The sequence below is a fragment of the Pectinophora gossypiella genome, unplaced genomic scaffold (assembly GCF_024362695.1).
Source record: "Pectinophora gossypiella unplaced genomic scaffold, ilPecGoss1.1 Pgos_82, whole genome shotgun sequence".
In the NCBI taxonomy this organism is placed as follows: domain Eukaryota; kingdom Metazoa; phylum Arthropoda; class Insecta; order Lepidoptera; family Gelechiidae; genus Pectinophora; species Pectinophora gossypiella.
The window spans coordinates 36,352-54,747 of NW_026063292.1; the positions used below are offsets into that span (position 1 = coordinate 36,352).

The 18,396-nt window shown below is 53.8% G+C and overlaps 1 protein-coding gene across 1 annotated transcript; it reads right to left on the reverse strand.

The window, feature by feature from the left end:
• Positions 1–3,337: 3,337 nt before the first annotated feature.
• LOC126381683 (uncharacterized) lies at positions 3,338–16,784 on the reverse strand. The gene is made up of 7 exons (XM_050031138.1): positions 13,623–16,784; positions 10,806–11,042; positions 10,480–10,751; positions 9,860–9,959; positions 7,590–7,653; positions 7,455–7,529; positions 3,338–5,502 (listed from the first exon to the last, which is right to left on the reverse strand). Exons 1-7 carry the CDS (start codon positions 16,782–16,784, stop codon positions 3,338–3,340), a joined length of 6,075 nt encoding a protein of 2,024 aa, XP_049887095.1.
• Positions 16,785–18,396: the final 1,612 nt, after the last annotated feature.

Sequence of the window (18,396 nt, forward strand, 5' to 3'; positions counted from 1 at the left end):
CAACGCCGACTCGAGCCAGATGGTAAGTGGAACGACAGACTCCCCCGAGTCTGCCGCCCGTGGCTCCTACGGTGATGGTCTCCGTAGTTGCGCCCTCTCGGGTCTTATCGTCCCTGGGTCTCCCCTGATGTGCCCTCCTCCTCAAGTCCAGTGCACACAGGGAGAGACCCGCATCGTTGTTAGGGCGGTAGATGGCCGACATCCGCCCGCCGTCTCCGCCCTGGTCGTCTGCGGCGCGCGGGATCAGTGGAAGTTGCTTCCCTCATCCGCTCCGCATCCTCCTTGGCCCGCATCACAGCCTCACAGAAAGTGAGAACTGTTTTCCACGACCTCTCGCTGTCAACCATGGCATGGACCACAGCGGGCAGCGAGAGGTCGCGCCCCACCACAACGCCAAGTTCGACGCGCTGCTCCGCCCAGGCTGGACACTCTTCCAACGTATGTTGGGCCGTGTCCACGAGGCAGTTGTCACAATGGTGACATCTAGCGGTTGGTTCCCTCCCGATCAAGTGCAGATACTTTCCAAAGCATCCATGCCCGGAAAGCATCTGCGACAATCGGTATGTGAGGGAACCGTGCCGCCTGTCCACCCACTGGATCAGCACGGGACGTACTGCCTCGACCACTCTCAGGCCAGCACTAGGCGTTTCCAGCCTGCGCTGCCACTCCTCCAGAGCTGCCTGGCGCAGCTCTTCTCGTCGGCCCTCTACCTCCCTTGGGGCTGGATAGGCTCCTTGGGAACGCGCCTCCTCACGCCAGTGGAACACTGACGCGAGGGCCCTCGCGTCCAAGTCCCATGGCAATGTTCCTGCCAGTAGGCAGGCCGCCTCGTGGGATAGTGTGCAGTACCCCCTGGCCACCCTGATCGCTATCGTTCTCTGCGAACTTCGCAGGAGAGCGATGGTACGGCGATTCAGGGTGTCTGCCCAGATGGGGGCCCCGTAAAGGGCCATGGACCGCACGACTCCCATGTACAGTCTCCTACAGGCATTGCCAGGGCCCGAAATATTCGGGAGGAGCCTGCTAAGTGCCGACGCAGCAGCCGAGAGCTTTGGTGCTAAGCGGCGGAAGTGGGGCTCGAAGCACCATCTGCTGTCCAACACCAGACCCAGGTACTTTATGTTGGGCAGTACCTCAATGGGGACGCCATCCACCACAATGCTCGCCCCAGCCGGCGGCTTGTTGCGAGGACCATGGAAGGACATGGCCTCAGACTTGTTGAGAGCCACCTCCAAGCCAAGTCGGCGGATGCGGCCCACAACATGTGCTACACCGGCTGTGGCAAGCATCATGCACTCTCGGTGCGTGCCTGCCTGAGCCGTGACCAGCGTGTCGTCCGCGTAACAGGTCACGCGAACGCCACTGAGAAGCACCCCCCGCAGCACCCAGTCATAGCCGATGTTCCACAGGAGTGGCCCTAGGACCGACCCCTGTGGAACACCGCACGACATATTGTGCCTGCGCCATCCATCTCTGCCAGGGTAGGCAACTTCTCGCTCGTGGAGGTAGTCTCCGATCGTGCGGCGGAGGTAAGAGGGCACCCGATGGTATCGGAGAGCCTCTCTTATGCAGCTCCATGGGATGGTGTTGAACGCATTGGCGATGTCTAGTGACACCGCCAACACCACCTGCCCCCTGGAAACTGCATTCTCCGCTATGGCCCTCACCGCGCTGATGGCCTGGATTGTAGACCTGCACGGGCGAAAACCGAACTGGTTTTCGTCCAGGTCCGGTCCAGTGTCATCCATGTGCTGAATGAGGCGCATTGTTATTAGACGCTCAAAGAGCTTTGCAGCCTCATCCAGCAGCACGATCGGACGGTACGCGGAGGGGGAATCAGCAGGCCGACCATCTTTCCTCAGGAGGACCATTCGACCGGATTTCCACAGCCGAGGAACCCTGCCCTGCCGGAGGCAGGCGTCGAACAGTCCTCTGAGTCTCTCCGCGTATTGCTCCTCCGCTATGACCCACACGCGTCCAGGAACACCGTCTGGTCCCGGGGCTTTGCTCCCTTTGGCTCGAAGCCGAAGAATAGCAGCCCCGATCTCCCCCAGGCTGACATTCGGGGTGTCCTCTTCGTCCTCCTCGTCCTCCTGCCAGGGAGGCACCATCGCTGGCGGCGTGTGTTCCTCTCTGTCCGGGAACAGGGAGGAAACCACGGTCTCCACGAATCCAGGCTCAAGGGTTTGAGTCAGGGGGGGTGTCCAGGGGCGGATTTTATTCCTCACTACGAGGTAGGGGCGTCCCCATGGATCCCGGTCCAGATCTTCCAGCATCACCCTTCTGCTCTCAGCCTTGGCTTCGTCGATAGCAATCTTCAGCGCCAGCTTGGCGCTTCTGTAGCTATTGGCGAGGACTTCTTCCCTGGCTTCATCTCGTCTCCTCCGTCGACGTTGACGGGAGTACTGGCGTCGCGCGAGGACGCACGCAGTGCGTAGCTCCTCAATACTCGCTGACCACCAGTACACCTGTCTTTTCGCGGAAGGTGGTCGCGCTCGCGGCATCGCAGCGTCGCAGACGCGCGTTATCGAGGCACGCAGATTCACCGCTTGCTCGTCCACGTCGACCACCGTGTTCTCCTCTGTGTGTGGGGAGACCCATCCTTCCACGAGAGCAGCCTCAATGAGAGCGTCCTCATCCAGCCGCTTCAAAGCCCACCTCGGACCATCGCCCAAGGTTGAACGGGTGCCTACACCGTGGGTCATCGACGGGGGAGACACATCGAGACGGATGTATTTGTGGTCCGATAATGTCTCGTCCTCGAGGACCCTCCACTCGACGACGCGTCTTGCTACAGCGGGGCTGGCAAAGGAGACATCCACTATAGACGAACCTTGCCAGCGCACACATGTAGGTGTTGTGCCTCTATTTAACAGGCACAAGCCCGCTGCCGTTGCCCACTCCTCCAGCACCTCACCCTTCGGCTCTGTCGCTGGGCAGCCCCACGCCACACTTTTGGCATTGAGGTCGCCCAGCAACAAAACCGGAGCGGGATGATTCCGCAGAATCAGCGTCTCAATCTCCCCTAGAAACCTCTCGAACTCGGAGAGAGTCTTGTTTGGGGAAAAATAGACCCCAATGGTCAAAATTCCCCCAATCAGAGCCGCCACGCTTCCCCGACCCTTCGCTACTTTCTCGAAGGGCGGGGAGCCAGCTGATCCCCGCGACACCAATGCTACGGAGCCATCACTGGCCCCCGCCCAGTGACTCCCATCTGGTATCAGATAGGGCTCCGCTACTACCGCCACCTGTATCTCCCACTGCGCCATGCTCTGCATCAGCAGGTCCTGAGCTCTGGCGCAGTGGTTGATGTTCGCCTGTAAGTAGCGAAGAGCCATCACTTATTAGGAGCTGGTGTGCTGTCCTCCTCCATCGCCTCCATCTGCTCTACCCTTTCGGGCGCAGATGTCTGGCGTTCAGGTTGTGAGGGACCTGGTTTTTCCCTCACAGCTAGCCTCCCTTTTCGTAACGGGGAAGTGCAAGATTTGCCCCCCATCACGTGATCCGCCCGTTTTTGTGCCGTGGCGCACGCTGCACAGTGCGGCTTTTCTGTGCATTGAGCACTCTTATGCCCCGGTTTACCGCAGCGGTAACATACATTACTGCGGTCATCCGATCCAGCACATTGTGCACGCACGTGTCCCCTCTCCATGCAGCGATAGCATCTCAGGGGTCTGTGTTCTAGTAGCTTGACAGCTACTGACACCCAACCCACGAGCAATCGTTGCGCCTCCGCCAGTTTTTTGGCGGCCATCACCGGGCAACGTAGCCAAACGGTGCCAAGTCCCGATCCATCGGTGCGGATTTCACCGCACTTTATAGCCCCCTCCGAGCAGCTTCCAGACTTCGCAACGGCCGCAATCACCTCTTCCATCGTGGTGGAATCATCCAGACCGGACAGTCGCACTTCCGTGCATCTGACCGGTCTAGATATCCGTATGTCCTCGGCGCTGAAAATGCCTCTGAGTTTTTCAGCAAGAACATCCGCCTTGCCCTCGTTGTTTGCTCCCGGCAACTCGAGCATTCGCGCCCCCGTGGCGGCTCTCCGGAAGCGGAGGGCTTGTATGCCAAGGCTGGCCAGATCTATCTTGCTCTTGGCCTCAGCAAGCACCTTTGCATACGTGGCTCCCTTCTCCTCTGCCTGGGGGCAGATGGTGACCACCACAGCCGCAGAGCGGGGTGGCTTCAACTTTGAAGCCTTGTGCTCCATGGTGGGTCCCTCCTCTGCTGGTCTTGTGACCTTCGTCGCTGCAGCCTTGCCCTTCTTCCCACGTTTCACCACCGTGGACCACATTTGGTCAGTCACAGATGGAGCTGGTGGGGGTTGAGCGCGGGTAGTCGTTTGAGGTTGACGACTAGCCATCGCCTGAGGCTGTGAGCGAAGCTCCTTCGAGGGCTGCGAGCGAGATGCAACCGAGGGCTGCAATTGTGGGCTCGTCGCAGAAGATTCCTTCGCGGGTGCCTTCTGGCCTTTCCCCTTCCCTTTGCCCTTGCCTTTGCCTTTGCTCTTCTGGGCAGAAGGCGCCGGCGTTTGGGGCAGCCGGTCAGGGGCCCTCTCCCTTTGCATCACTGCAGTTGCCTGCTTGGTTGCTGCAGCAGCAGTGGACCGCGTCGTCCGTGCCGGAGCCGGGGCGGAGGATTGCGAGGTTGATGGGACGGGGGCCTTTGAAGGGCCCGGCACTGCGCTGGTCTCCATCTTCCTGTCCGCCGCCAGTGGAGGACGAATCCGCTTCTCCGGCAACAAGCGTCCCTCCAGAGCCTCGAACCGTGCACTCACCATAGTACCTACTTGTACCATGATGGACCGCACCAGTTCCTCTGTTGTCTGAGGCATTCCCTCGGTTGGCTGGGGCGTCCGCTCCACCACCGGAGCCGGAGCTATCCGTCGCTCAGCACGCTCTAGGCCAGCTCGCAGATCCGCGACCTCCTTACGGAGGTCCGCGAGTTCGGCCTCTTGACGGCTGCATCGAGCCTGAAGTATTCGTGTCTCGGTGGACACACTTCGCGCTGCGCTCACGTCAACAGCCATCCGCAGGAAATCCACCGCCTCGTTGAGGTCCCGCTGGTAGGTTCCCTTAAGCCTGCCAGAGTTCTTAGACACTCTGGAGACCGTGTCTAAGAACTCCTGCGCCCTCTCCCTGAGAGTCTCCGTTGGGAGTTCCTCCACATTTCTGATGGAGGAGGTTTTGGGTTTAGAGGCACTGGTCGAGCGCTTCTTCCCTCCCTCCATCTCCTCCTCAGCCGTCGCCGCAAAGTCCTGCTCTTGCAGGGCTTTCAGGTCCTTTTTGGCCTTTTCAAGACCAACGTGTGCCCCAGTTGACGTGGGGCGTCCGCGACCTCTTTTGGGTGGTGCCTTTAACCAACGGCTTTTGCCGTCAAAGAGCACAGGAGACTCTGGGTCCGAGATCGAACCAGGGTCTTCCCCCAGAGGCCGTTTGGCCGCTCGTGTAAAGTAGCCGCTGCTGCGCGGCTCCTGCTGGTGCTCGGATGACGGAGCCATTTCTGGGTGGGCAGAACCCAGGGATGACTCAATGTCTTCGAGCGATGCGCATCTTGCGCTGTCCTTTCGCATGCATCCATTTCCGTTATCGTCGCCAAGGTCGTCGTTTTTGTTGAGGTCCGAAGTTTTAGTTTGGGTTTTAGAAGAAGAAAAAACAAGATGAATATTAGACGCCGTTTTGATTCCCACGAGTAGGAGGGATCTACGTGGTCCACCCGGGCAGTGCCCTCTGTACCCGGGTAACCCTACTACACCTGGGGGGCGGGTGGTCCCCAGGGTTGGCCGCTAGCGGGTGGAGTTACCCCCTCCACCACCTGCAAGCAGGCGCCCCGACGTCGCGCTAGGCCCAGAGGCACCACTACGCCGGGACTTTGGGGAATTTTTTAATGAGGTTGTCTCCTCTTGGGCCGGCCGGTTAAGGCAAGCCCCTTGGTCCCGGGTCGAGCCGCGAGACATGACCACGTCTCTGCCCGGGGAAACAAGTTTGTCTGGCGGTGGCCGAAACCTGTCCATCAGCCATGTCTTCATGTCTGATGAACCCGCCGTACCAAGGCGTCTCCGCCTCCCGCTAGTAATTTTTTCAGAGGTTTTCTTCCTCGCGGCCCTCTCCACTCGAAAGTGGAGACGGCCCCCGGCCCTGCAGACGCAGGGTTACGGGTCGGGCCGGCGGTGGTCGAAACCATTGCCCGGCATTACTGCCGGACCCGCCGCCCCTCGGAGTTGGGTCGAAGTCCGGATTCCTCTGCCCTCTGCCCGAGCAGAAGAGCACGGAGTGCGACCCATCTCCGCCGATTTTGGTCCGCGCCGGCCGAGGCCGGTACCCCCCATATCTGGGGGGCATTCCCCTATCCGCCACCTGGGGACGCGCCCGATGGGAGATCGGTTACTCCACACGGGAACCTAACCTAACCTAACCTAACCTAACCTAACCTAACCTAACCTAACCTAACCTAACCTAACCTAACCTAACCTAACCTAACCTAACCTAACCTAACCTAACCTAACCTAACCTAACCTAACCTAACCTAACCTAACCTAACCTAACCTAACCTAACCTAACCTAACCTAACCTAACCTAACCTAACCTAACCTAACCTAACCTAACCTAACCTAACCTAACCTAACCTAACCTAACCTAACCTAACCTAACCTAACCTAACCTAACCTAACCTAACCTAACCTAACCTAACCTAACCTAACCTAACCTAACCTAACCTAACCTAACCTAACCTAACCTAACCTAACCTAACCTAACCTAACCTAACCTAACCTAACCTAACCTAACCTAACCTAACCTAACCTAACCTAACCTAACCTAACCTAACCTAACCTAACCTAACCTAACCTAACCTAACCTAACCTAACCTAACCTAACCTAACCTAACCTAACCTAACCTAACCTAACGAACTTATTTTCGCCCCTAACATACGTAAAATTTCAGACTTTTTGGCGTTAATAGCTTTTAATTATCTAGCTACAGCATTCGGCATCATAAAATCTTAGTTTCAGCTACATTTCAGGAACTGAAAAATATTTTTCAAAAAATTTCATACAAAATTTTTTCTTTTTATATTTTCGATACGTTTATTTTTACTTTCGGTTATAGTGTTTTATTACGATCCCAATTGATTGGTTTCAGCAAAATTTCAGGACATTTTATTCAAAAAACTTTAAATTCTCATACAAATTGTACCAAAAATTCAGTTTTTTCAAAATTTTCAACAGTTTTTGTATGGTCGCATCCCCCAATTTTGACACCATCTGAAGGGTTTTTGCGCCCCCTTTCAGGAGACACCCTGCTTGTCGCGATACGAGCGCTGGAAAGCAAAAATTTTGCCCTCCCACCCACCCATTCTCTTTTACCTAAGAAGAGTGAGTCAATATTCATGAACAAAATTTTTTACGGAAATAGGTTATTTCATTACTGACTAAACAAATTGTGTACTTACAGACCGTAGACACCGTCCCGGCAGTCATTGACACCGGTTACTATACCGTTGACCCCGTTGCACTCTCGTTGAACCGCACCTGAAAAGGAAGAAAAATAAATTAATTACCTATTGGTATAGAAACTGTATACTTACCAACCGTAGACACCGTCCGGGACGTCGCTGACACTGTCGTAGACTAAGTTGACCTCGTTGAACCGCACCTGAAAATAAAAGAAGGGCTTAAATAATATTTTTAAGAAATTGACTACTTTTTAGACATTGTCGAAATCATCGACACTACTTTATACTATATTTTATTTTAAATATACACACCATTTATTATTGTTTTATAAAACTTATACAAACTTTACTATTAATCTACACTTATATAGACGAATTCCCCTGAAAACTAGTTAAACCAAAATGTTTGGCATTAGAACCCCGTTAAAAGAAACCGCAATTGATACGCAAAAACGATCGTCTCCAGCAGAACGGGGAGTTGTTACTGAGAAGGCAGGTCCCTCAACACAAACTCAGAACAAGACAGCTGTTCGGCGGAGCATTGGCGAGATTGAGGCCAGGCTGAAGTCGCCTCTAGCCCCAAAACGAGCAACAAGCCAGGAGAAAAGAGCCGAAAACCCTAAGGTGTTGGTCTACAAGAGTAGAGTGACCGAGGCAAAGGCTCATCTCATGAAGGCAAAGCTGCAAATTAACAACAGCCGAAATCTCAAAAGTGAGATTAAGAACGACGTGCTAGAAGCGGTAGAAAAACTCTACAATCTGGTCAAGGAAGCAGAAGAGGGAAGGACCTATGGAAAGGAAGAGAAGGGAAAAGTGAGTAAGCTACCTGAGCAGCCAAATAAAACAGATATAGAAGAAGAACGGAGGATGGTAACGAGACAGGAAGAAGAACTGATAAAAGAGATGAAAGAACACAGAAAACTGCTGCAGGAAAACAAAGAAGAGATGGAGAGACTCAACCAGATCTTATTGAAGCAACAAGAAAGGACGTACGCGAGTGTAGCGGCTGGTTCACCCAGAAAACGGGGTCTGGACGAGCCGGCCATGCACTCGGTAGTGATCACATCGAATGACGAAAATGAGACTGGTGAACAGGTGTTCGAAAAGTTAAGAAGAGTCGTAAACGCGACAGAAGAAGGAGTCAGAATAGATAAGATCAGGAAAGCAAAAGACAGAAAAGTAATTGTAGGATGTAGGAATCGGGAGGAGATCAGAAAGGTTAAGGATAGAATAGAAAGGACAGGAGGAGAACTGAACGTAGAGGAGATCGCAAATAAAGATCCACTTATCATCATTCGCGGCGTCCTGCAAAGCAACTCCAATGAAGATATCCTAAGAGCCATCAAAATGCAAAACAAGCATATTATTAAGGACGTGCTGGCTGAAAATGACCGGATGGAAATTAGATTCCGAAAGAAAACGAGGAATCCCCTTACAGCTGACGTAGTCCTGAGGGTTTCTCCACAAATCTGGAGAAAACTGACCGACGCGGGGGCTGTACACATCGACCTCCAGAGACTCAGAGTGGCGGACCAGTCCCCCCTAATACAATGCTCGCGCTGTTTAGGGTACGGCCATGGGAAGAGCTTCTGCCTGGAGCAAACTCCAGATGTGTGCAGCCACTGCGGCGGTCCACACCTTAGGACTGAATGTCCAGCATGGGTTGCAGGAGATATTCCCAGCTGCATAAACTGCCAGAAGGCAAAGATGGATCGAATCGATCACAATGCGTTTAGTGCCGACTGTCCTGTGAGAAGGAAACGGGAGGCACTGGCGAGATCCACCGTAGCATATTGCTAAGGTGGCCACAAGCAGAGGCAGGACAATTGAAAACGGTGGAAATCTGGTCACATATAGAGCGGTTCAAGCTAACCTCCAGAGGAGCCAACTGGCAACTTCAGAGTTGATGATGGAAGCGGCAAAAAGGAAACTGGCATTTGCCCTGCTCCAAGAACCGTATATCGGTAACACAGGTAGGCTGAAAAACTTCCCTGGGGTCCGAACTGTCCAAGGAAATGGCAATCGTGACGTGGTAAACAAGTCGGCCATCGTCCTTTTTGACGACAGGATCGATATCACCCTCTGTCCAAACTTGACCACACAAAACATCGTCACAGCCAAACTTAGGACAGGGACCTGGGAAGTTGGGGTGATTTCAGCCTACTTGGAGGGAGACAAGCCAATAGAGCCATATCTGGAGTTGCTCAGTAAGATATTAAGAGAGATAGGGACAAAATATCTGCTTCTTGGAGGGGACGTTAACGCATGGAGTGCGTGGTGGGGTAGCGAGAGTAGTGATCACAGAGGCGACATACTTGCGGGAATGCTAGAGGAAGCCGAGCTGCAGATACTCAACCGAGGTTGTGAGCCCACCTTCGACACGATTAGGGGAGGCAAACGCTATACCAGCTGCGTCGATGTGACCACTTGCTCCACGGACATGCTCGGACGAATAGAGAACTGGAGACTAGACGGAGGTTTGACGAGTTCCGACCACAAGGCGATTCTGTTTGACATAAATATGGAAAAAGGAAAAGGAATAGATATAAAGAGAACAACTAGGAAGTACAGTACAAAAAAGACAAATTGGAGTCAGTTTCTTGAGAAACTAACCCATATTTGGAAGGAATGTAAAATAAATAAAGAAGAAATAGATAATATAGACACTAAAGAGAAATTGGACAGGATGACAGAGAAGGTAACGAAAACAATAACAGACACTTGTGACGAAACAATACCTAAAGTCGGAAAGAGAAAACAAACAGAATTGCCTTGGTGGACGGAGGAACTTACCAAACTGAAGAAGGAGGTGACCACGAGGAGGCGTAGAATAGGATGCGCCGCCCCTGTTCGCCGAGCATGGGTCGTGAAGCAATACCTGGAAGCGAAGGAAAGATATCAGCGGGAAGAGGAGATGGCTCGGACGACTAGCTGGAAGAGCTTTTGTGGAAGGCAGGACCGTGAGAGCATGTGGGATGGGATCTACAGGGTGATAGGCCGCATAACCGCTAGAGACGAGGACTTACCGCTCACTAACAACGGAGCAGTCTTGGGAGCCGAGGAGTCTGCAAGTCTGTTGGCAGAAACCTTCTACCCGGAAGATGACGCCAACAATGACAATGCAGACCACAAGCGAGTTCGCCAAATGGCTGAAGTGGCAAACAAAAAGGCGCATGATGACCCATGCGACCCCCCGTTCACTGTAGAGGAACTGGAGTGGGCGACTTCGAGCTTTAACCCCAAGAAGGCCCCAGGACTTGATGGTCTCACAGCGGACATTTGTAAGGCGGCTGTTGCCCTGGACCCACATGTTTTCTTGTCACTCTGCAACAAATGCTTGTCCCTTTCTCACTTTCCCACCATCTGGAAAGAGGCGGTAGTGGCAGTACTGCGCAAGCAAGGAAAGGATGACTACACGCACCCCAAATCTTACAGACCTATAGGACTGCTGCCTGTCCTGGGTAAGATCTTGGAAAAGATGTTGATTCGTCGTATCCGATGGCACACTCTGCCGAACATGAGCCGGCGTCAGTTTGGCTTCACACCGCAGCGCAGCACCGAGGACTCCCTCTATGTCATGATACAGCACCTGAAAAAAGAACTTAAAGCTAAAAAGATAACAACTATGATATCACTTGACATAGAGGGGGCCTTCGATGGCGCATGGTGGCCTGCCATGCGCTGCAGACTGGCCGAAACCCAATGCCCGAAAAACCTCAGATGCCTAGTAGACAGTTATCTGTCAGATAGGAAGGTGAGGGTAAGGTACGCCGGAGCAGAGTGTGTCAGGATTACGACGAAAGGATGCGTGCAGGGATCAGTGGGGGGCCCAACGTTCTGGAATTTACTTCTGGATCCCCTACTGAAGGAACTGGAGGAGCGGGGCGATTACTGCCAGGCCTTTGCAGATGATGTGGTCCTGATTTTCTCGGGTGACACAACAGCTGAAATCCAAAGACGTGCCAATGCCGCCCTCGCCCACGTCCGGGAGTGGGGAGTCAAAAATAAGCTCAAATTTGGACCTCAGAAAACTAAGGCGATGGTCATTACCAACAAGCTTAAATATGATTCCCCACTCCTGAGCATGGGCGGGGTAGACATTGGCATGTCCGGTGAGATAAAAATACTGGGCCTCACAGTTGACGACAAACTGACGTTTAACTCACACGTGGCAAACGTCTGCCGCAAGTCGTTAAATCTGTATAAACAGCTGTCGAGAGCCGCAAAAATCCACTGGGGTTTAAAGCCCGAGATAATTAGGACCATATACACGGCGGTGGTCGAGCCGACCATTCTGTACGCAGCTAGCGCTTGGGCACCGGCTACTAACAAGTTGGGCATAAGGAAGCGATTTGACGAGGTACAGCGTGGCTTCGTGCAAAAAATATTAAAAGCCTACAGGACGGTCTCTCTAAATTCTGCCCTAGTACTTGCAGGGCTCCTGCCCTTGGATATTAGAGTCCGAGAGGCAGCCTCACTGTATGAGGCTAAAAAAGGCTACTCCCTGCAGGTACTGGGAGACAGAGACATTGAGAGGCCGGTGGCTTTCACAGAAGTGACGCACCCCGCTGAGCAGGAGGGACTGAGGTTCACATGTCTGGTGGACGGTGAAGCAATGAGACAGTACGACAATGACGGATTGAAGATCTATACCGACGGTAGCAAAATTGAGGGGAAAGTCGGAGCGGCGTTGACCATTTGGAACGAAGGTAGGGAGATTAGTACCCGGAAATTTAAACTGGATCATTGCTGCACCGTGTACCAGGCTGAGCTTCTGGCGCTGTCTGCGGCGACAGAACAGGCCCTAAAAAGCGCGGCGTCTATTTGCAATATCTACTGCGATTCGAGGTCTGCACTAGAAACTGTAGTTGGTGGACATTCCCTCCACCCCCTTGCGATAAAAACCCGCGAAAACATTAAAAAAGCTAGACTTCGGGGTAAAACAACTGAGTTGTTTTGGGTCAAAGCCCACGTGGGTCTGGAGGGAAACGAAAGGGCGGATGAGCTTGCAAAGGACGCCGCGCTAAACCGCAAAACAAGGCCCGACTATGATAGCTGCCCGGTCTCATTCGCCAAGCGACAAATCCGCTTGGAGTCGCTCGGCGAATGGAACCAGCGCTACAGGATGGGTGAAACTGCATCTACCACAAAAGTGTTTTTCCCGGATGCCATTCAGGCCTACGGCATTATAAAAAAGATGCAGTTTGATCCTGTGGTGGTGCAGGTCATGACGGGACACGGCGGGTTCTCCGAGTACTTGAATCGCTTCAAGTGCAAGGAGAACCCGGCGTGCATCTGTGACCCAGACGCAGAGGAAACCATACTGCATATAATCACAGACTGCCCAGTATATGGAAAAGAAAGAATGGACATAGAAATAGAATTAGGAATAGAAGTAAAGCAAGAGAACATCAGTGAAATAATGTGTGACAAAAAGAGACGGGATAGATTCATAGAGTATTGCAAGGAAATAGCTATAAAAGTAATTAAAAGGAACAAGTAACAAACAAGGACTGAATTTTACAAATTAATAAAAAAGAGAACGTAACAGGATAACATATAGAATAGCAAAAATACAGGAAAGAAAACAGGCTCTGATCTCCATGTCAGGGGAAATTCGTTTTTATTAAAAAAAAAAAAAAAAAAAAAAAAAAAAAAAAAAAAAAAACCTAACCTAACCTAACCTAACCTAACCTAACCTAACCTAACCTAACCTAACCTAACCTAACCTAACCTAACCTAACCTAACCTAACCTAACCTAACCTAACCTAACCTAACCTAACCTTTTTTTTTTTTTTTTTTTTTTTTTTTTTTTTTTTTTTTTAACGTTGGGAAATGCGTTACGCATACCACGCCGTCCGGGGGGACGACGTGGTTATGTGGGACTCCCCGGGTGTCGCCACCCGGTATACCCACTAAAACCCAACGGTGTTCCTGCCTGCACCATTTGATGGGACGCGGGGGCGCGCGAGCATTCGTCCGCAAACCCATCGGTGCTCGTCCGTTTCCGGACCCTGCCTTGGTGCGTGTGGTCACACGTACACTTCTTGTTAAGCAGTTTGCGAGGAACACGATCGCAAACCGCTTCTTCCAGGAAGGCCCATGTGCGAACAGCGAATCCCCCGATTCGCCGCCCGCGGGCCTAACCTAGGTTTGGAGAAGGTGAGCATATGCTCTCCTTCTTCTCCCTGTTCTTCTCCGGCGGATCGGAGCCGAGAGGGGATCGTCCTCCCTTATTCGCTCCGCTGTCTCCTTCTGTGCCACCACGTCCTCACAGAAGGAGACCACAGCATCCCAGGATCTCTTGCTTCCGACCATAGCTCTCACCACGGCCGGAAGAGAGAGATCGCCTCCCACTACAGCAGTGAGAGCAGACCTCTGCTGAGCCCATGCAGGGCATACCGCCAAGGTATGTTCTGCCGTGTCTTCACTGCAGGTGCAGTGATGGCAGATCGTCGTTGGTTCCCTACCGGCTACGTGGCACAAGTATTTGCCGAAGCTGCCGTGCCCAGATAGAATTTGCACGAGCCGGTAGGTGAGTGAGCCATGGCGCCTGTTCACCCATTCCTGTAGGACTGGGCGGATGGCGCTGATGGTTCTTACGCCAGCCTTAGGCTCTTCGAGCCGTTCTCTCCATTTCTGTAGGAGTCGACGCCGAACTTGTCGTCTCCATCTCATCAGTTCGTCGGCAGCCAGATCTTCGGCTTGCCTGTCTTCCTCCACAGCCCTCTGTCTCCTGTCATATGTCTCAGCCAGCAGCTCGGCATCTAAGTCCCATGGGGGAGTGCCGGCCAAGACACAGGCAGCCTCATGTGACACGGTGCGGTATGCTCGAATGGCTCTGACCGCGATGACCCGTTGTGCCCTGAACAACAAGGTCAGATTTGGGCGCGTCAGAGCTTCGACCCACACCGGTGCCCCATAGAGCGCCATAGACCTCACGACGTTGACGTACAGTCGTCTGCAGGTCATATTTGGCCCACCCAGATTAGGCAGCAGTCTTCCGAGAGCAGATGCGGCTCCGACGAGCTTGGGAGCTAGTCGTCGAAAATGCTCTCGGAAGTCCCATCTCCCGTCCAGATGTAGGCCAAGATATTTCATCTGAGGCCTGACTGGGATACGGACCTCTCCAATTAGAATGCTGGAGTCTGGAGGCGGCCCCCTCCGAGGTCCATGAAAGCATAGAGCCTCAGTTTTGTTGAGGGCCACCTTCAGACCCAGCCTTCGTATCCGCCGGATAACAGCAGCACAACCCTCAGTGGCAAGTTCTGCTGCCTCTTCATAGGTTCGCCCACGTGCCGTAACGAGTGTGTCATCTGCATAGCAGACGACACTGGTGCCAGATGGTATGGCACCACGTAGAGCCCAATCATATCCAATGTTCCACAGGAGCGGTCCAAGGACAGACCCCTGTGGAACACCGCATTTCATGGTCTTGCTCTGGATACGGCCGTCCCGTCCTGTATAAAGGATACGCCTACTGTGTAGGTAGGCCCCAATTGTGCGTCTCAGGTACAGAGGCACTCGGTGGTACCGGAGAGCCTCTTCAATGCACGAGAACGGCAGCGTGTTGAAAGCATTTGCAATGTCCAGGGACACCGCTAACAACACGCCACCTGATGCAACCGACTGGTCCGAGAGGGCTTTGACGCACTTAATGGCGTCGATGGTAGAGCGGCCCTCTCGGAAGCCGAACTGTTGGTTGGACAGATCGGGACCTACAGAATTCAGATGCTGGTTGATGCGGTGAGCAAGGATGCGCTCAAAGATCTTACCTGCATCATCCAGCAAGACAATGGGGCGATAGGCTGATGGGGATTCCTCTGGGCGTCCCTCTTTTCTCAGCAGCACTAATCGCCCGTCCTTCCAGCAGCTTGGAAACTCCCTTGCCACTAGACAAGTATCGAGAATCCCGGTTAGGTGAGAACCCAATATGTCTAGTGCCATTGCTAAGGCTCTGCCAGGTACCCCATCAGGGCCTGGGGCAGTGGATTTGGCCCTTAATTTGCGCACCGCCCGATGCAACTCAGTTGGAGTTGTCAGAGGGATGTCCTCTCCTGCCTCTTCAATCTCATCCTCGTTGTGAGGGTTCGCCATGGTTGGGGAAGGGTGCTCCGGCCCGTCCGGGAACAGAGCCGTAACCACCTCCCCCAACAGCTGAGGTTGAAGAGTCTCAGTCAAGGGGGGTGCCTGTGGGCGAAGTTTATTCCTCACCGCACGATACGGGCGTCCCCATGGATCCTTGCTGAGATCATCCAGCATTGCTTTGCGCGCATCAGACTTGGCTTTATAGATGGCAAGCTGAAGGGCCTTCTTGGCCTCCAAGTAGAGGTCATGGAGCATCTGCTCCATTTCCTCGTCCCGGTGGCGCAGCCGGCGGTGTCTGGTGTAAGCACGACGCCTCGAGGACGCGACCGTACGGAGGTCAGCAATCTCCTGCGACCACCAGTACACCTGTCGTTTTGGAGGTCTGCGCTTGGCTCGAGGCATACTCGCATCGCAAACTTCGGTCATTGCCCTGCGAAATCTAAGGGCGGCCTCGTTCGCGTCTACTGGCCCCAACGAACGCATCGTCCAGTCTTGGACGATAGAGGCCTCTATTAGGAGGTCCTCGTTGAGGCGAGTTTGCGACCACCTGGGAAAAGCCTGAGCCACGACATCCTGGGTTATCACGTCTCCAGAAGAGGAGGGAGATACCTCGAACCGAATGTATCGATGGTCTGATAGCGTTTCGAGGTCCTCCATGACCCTCCAATTCCGCACGCGCGATGAGAGCGCAGGGGTAGTGAACGTCAAGTCCACTATGGACCCACCCTGCGCTCTGACGCACGTGTTGACAGAGCCTTGATTGGCGAGCACAAGCCCACATCTTTGTGCCCAATCCTCCACTATCATGCCTCGGTCGTTGGTTGCCGGAGAACCCCAAGCCGTGCTCTTGGCATTGAAGTCTCCGAGCACCACCACGTTGACAGTAGAAGCACGAAGCACCACCATACCGACCCGATCGAAAAATGCCTCAAACTCTGAGATCGGCCTATTCGGGGAGAAGTATAGACCGATCACAGTGAGGTTGCCCCAGGTAGCCGAGACCAGCCCAGCTTCCCTGTGCCTGATGTTGAGTGGCAGGGCTGGGTAATTGCTTGAGGCGATGATGGCGACAGAGCCCTCAGGGTCCCCCGCCCAATTAGGTTGGGATGACACATAGTAGGGCTCTGATACGACCGACACGTCTATTGACCATTCCAGCATGGATTGCAGAAGGAGATCCTGCGCACCAGCGGAATGGTTGACATTCGCCTGGAGAAATTGGCATGGGGTGTACCGATCCATTAGTTATCGGTATCCATCGCCCGTGCAGGCGGCTGCCGAGGTTGTGCGACTGGAGCAGCTGGGGTCCTTGCAGCTGCTTTCTGTCCCTTCTTCTTCGGGGCCACGCATTGTCTCCCACCAATAGCGTGTCCTGCCGGTCTGCCTGCTTCGTGGCACAGTTGGCAATGAAGGGCCTCTGTGCAGTCTAACGACTTATGCCCCGGTTTGCAGCACCGGAAGCATAACTGGCTGCGATCTACCGATTGGCATTGGCGGCCAGTGTGTCCAATCTCCAGACACCGGAAGCATTGCATAGGCCTTGGCTCTAGCGACTGCACCCGGGCCGAACTCCACCCAACCAAAACATGTCCACTGTCCACCAGAGTTTTCGCAGCTGCAACAGGGCATTGTACTACAACGCTGCCAACGCCGAACAGTCCGACCTTAATAATGCCCACCTTAACATGGTCAGATGAGCATTTGCCTGTGTCGGCGATTGCAGCCGCGATGTCCTCTCTGGTGACAGAGTCGTCGAGACCTGTTATGCGCAGATCCGCACACTTTGTGGGACGCGCCACCCGGACAGTGTCTGGAAGGACATCCTTTAGTTTGGACGCCAGCTTATCCGCCTTGTCCTCGTTCTCGCTCCCAGTGATTTCGAGGACCCGTGCCCCCGTCGCGGCTTGCCGGAACTTGAGTCCAGCTATGCCGATGTCCTTCAGTTGGATTCTGTCCCTCGCACTGGAGAGCACCTTGTCGTAGCTGAGGCCCTGCTCCACAGCCTCAGGCTGCAACGTGATGACCACGGCAGCCGTGCGAGGTTGGCGCAACTTCACCTTCTTCTTGGGTTTTGGCTTCAACTTAGTGCTCGCCTGTGCGGGGACAGAGTTGGACTTCGGCGGTTGGGTCGCAGGTGTAGTTGCGACCTTCTTCTTTTTCCCTCCACGCTTCACCACCGTAGCCCATGTCTCCCCAGTCTGGGTTGATGGGGGCGGCGGCGGAGGAGGCGGCGGGTTTGGGACAGCGGCCTTTTTAGGCCCCTTACCCTTCTGCTTTTTAGCAGAGGCAACAGCACCCTGCGGAGGCTCAGCCTGCTTGGCCTGCTTGGGAGTAGCCGTAACAGGAGGAGGCGGAAGAGAGGACCGACTTGTCGAGGGAACGGGATCCGACCTCAGCGGAGGGCGCATCCGTTTCTCAGGCAAGAGTCGGTTTTCCAAATTCTTCAGCTTGGCATCGATCATGAAGCCGATGTCAAGCATCATGGAAGATTTGAACTCCTCCACGCTCCTGTCTTCCGTAGATCGGGTAGGAGTGCGAACCTGGTCCACGTCCGTACGCAGGCGAGCCACTTCCTCCCGTAAGGTCTCCAGTTGTTCGCGCAATTGCGCGTTCTCCGCTTGGAGCGCAGCTGTCTCCTCATTAGCAGTTCTCCCTTGGAGAGCCGCTGCCGCCTCTTTTATTTGTTCCGCAGCCACTTTGAGGACGCGGACGTAGGTACCCTTGAGATTTTTAGATTTGGTGGCTACTTGGAGTATTAGCTCCACACCATTCTCAACCCGCTTCTGCAGGGAGTCAGCTGGGATCTTAAGGGCTGACTTCAGGGTATTCGTCAACTCAATTTCGGAGTCCAGGT

Bases quoted from the DNA above. Each gene is read 5' to 3' on its own strand.
- LOC126381683 (XM_050031138.1), bottom strand. From the start codon at position 16,784: ATGGATCGGTACACCCCATGCCAATTTCTCCAGGCGAATGTCAACCAT. The intron at 10,752-10,805 runs GTGAGAAAGGGA...ATGTGGGTCCAG, and splicing joins TCTTTCCAGATGGTGGGAAA to GGCAACAGCCGCCTTACAAA. The intron at 7,530-7,589 runs GTTGGTAAGTAT...CTTCCTTTTCAG, and splicing joins CGTCCCGGACGGTGTCTACG to GTGCGGTTCAACGAGAGTGC.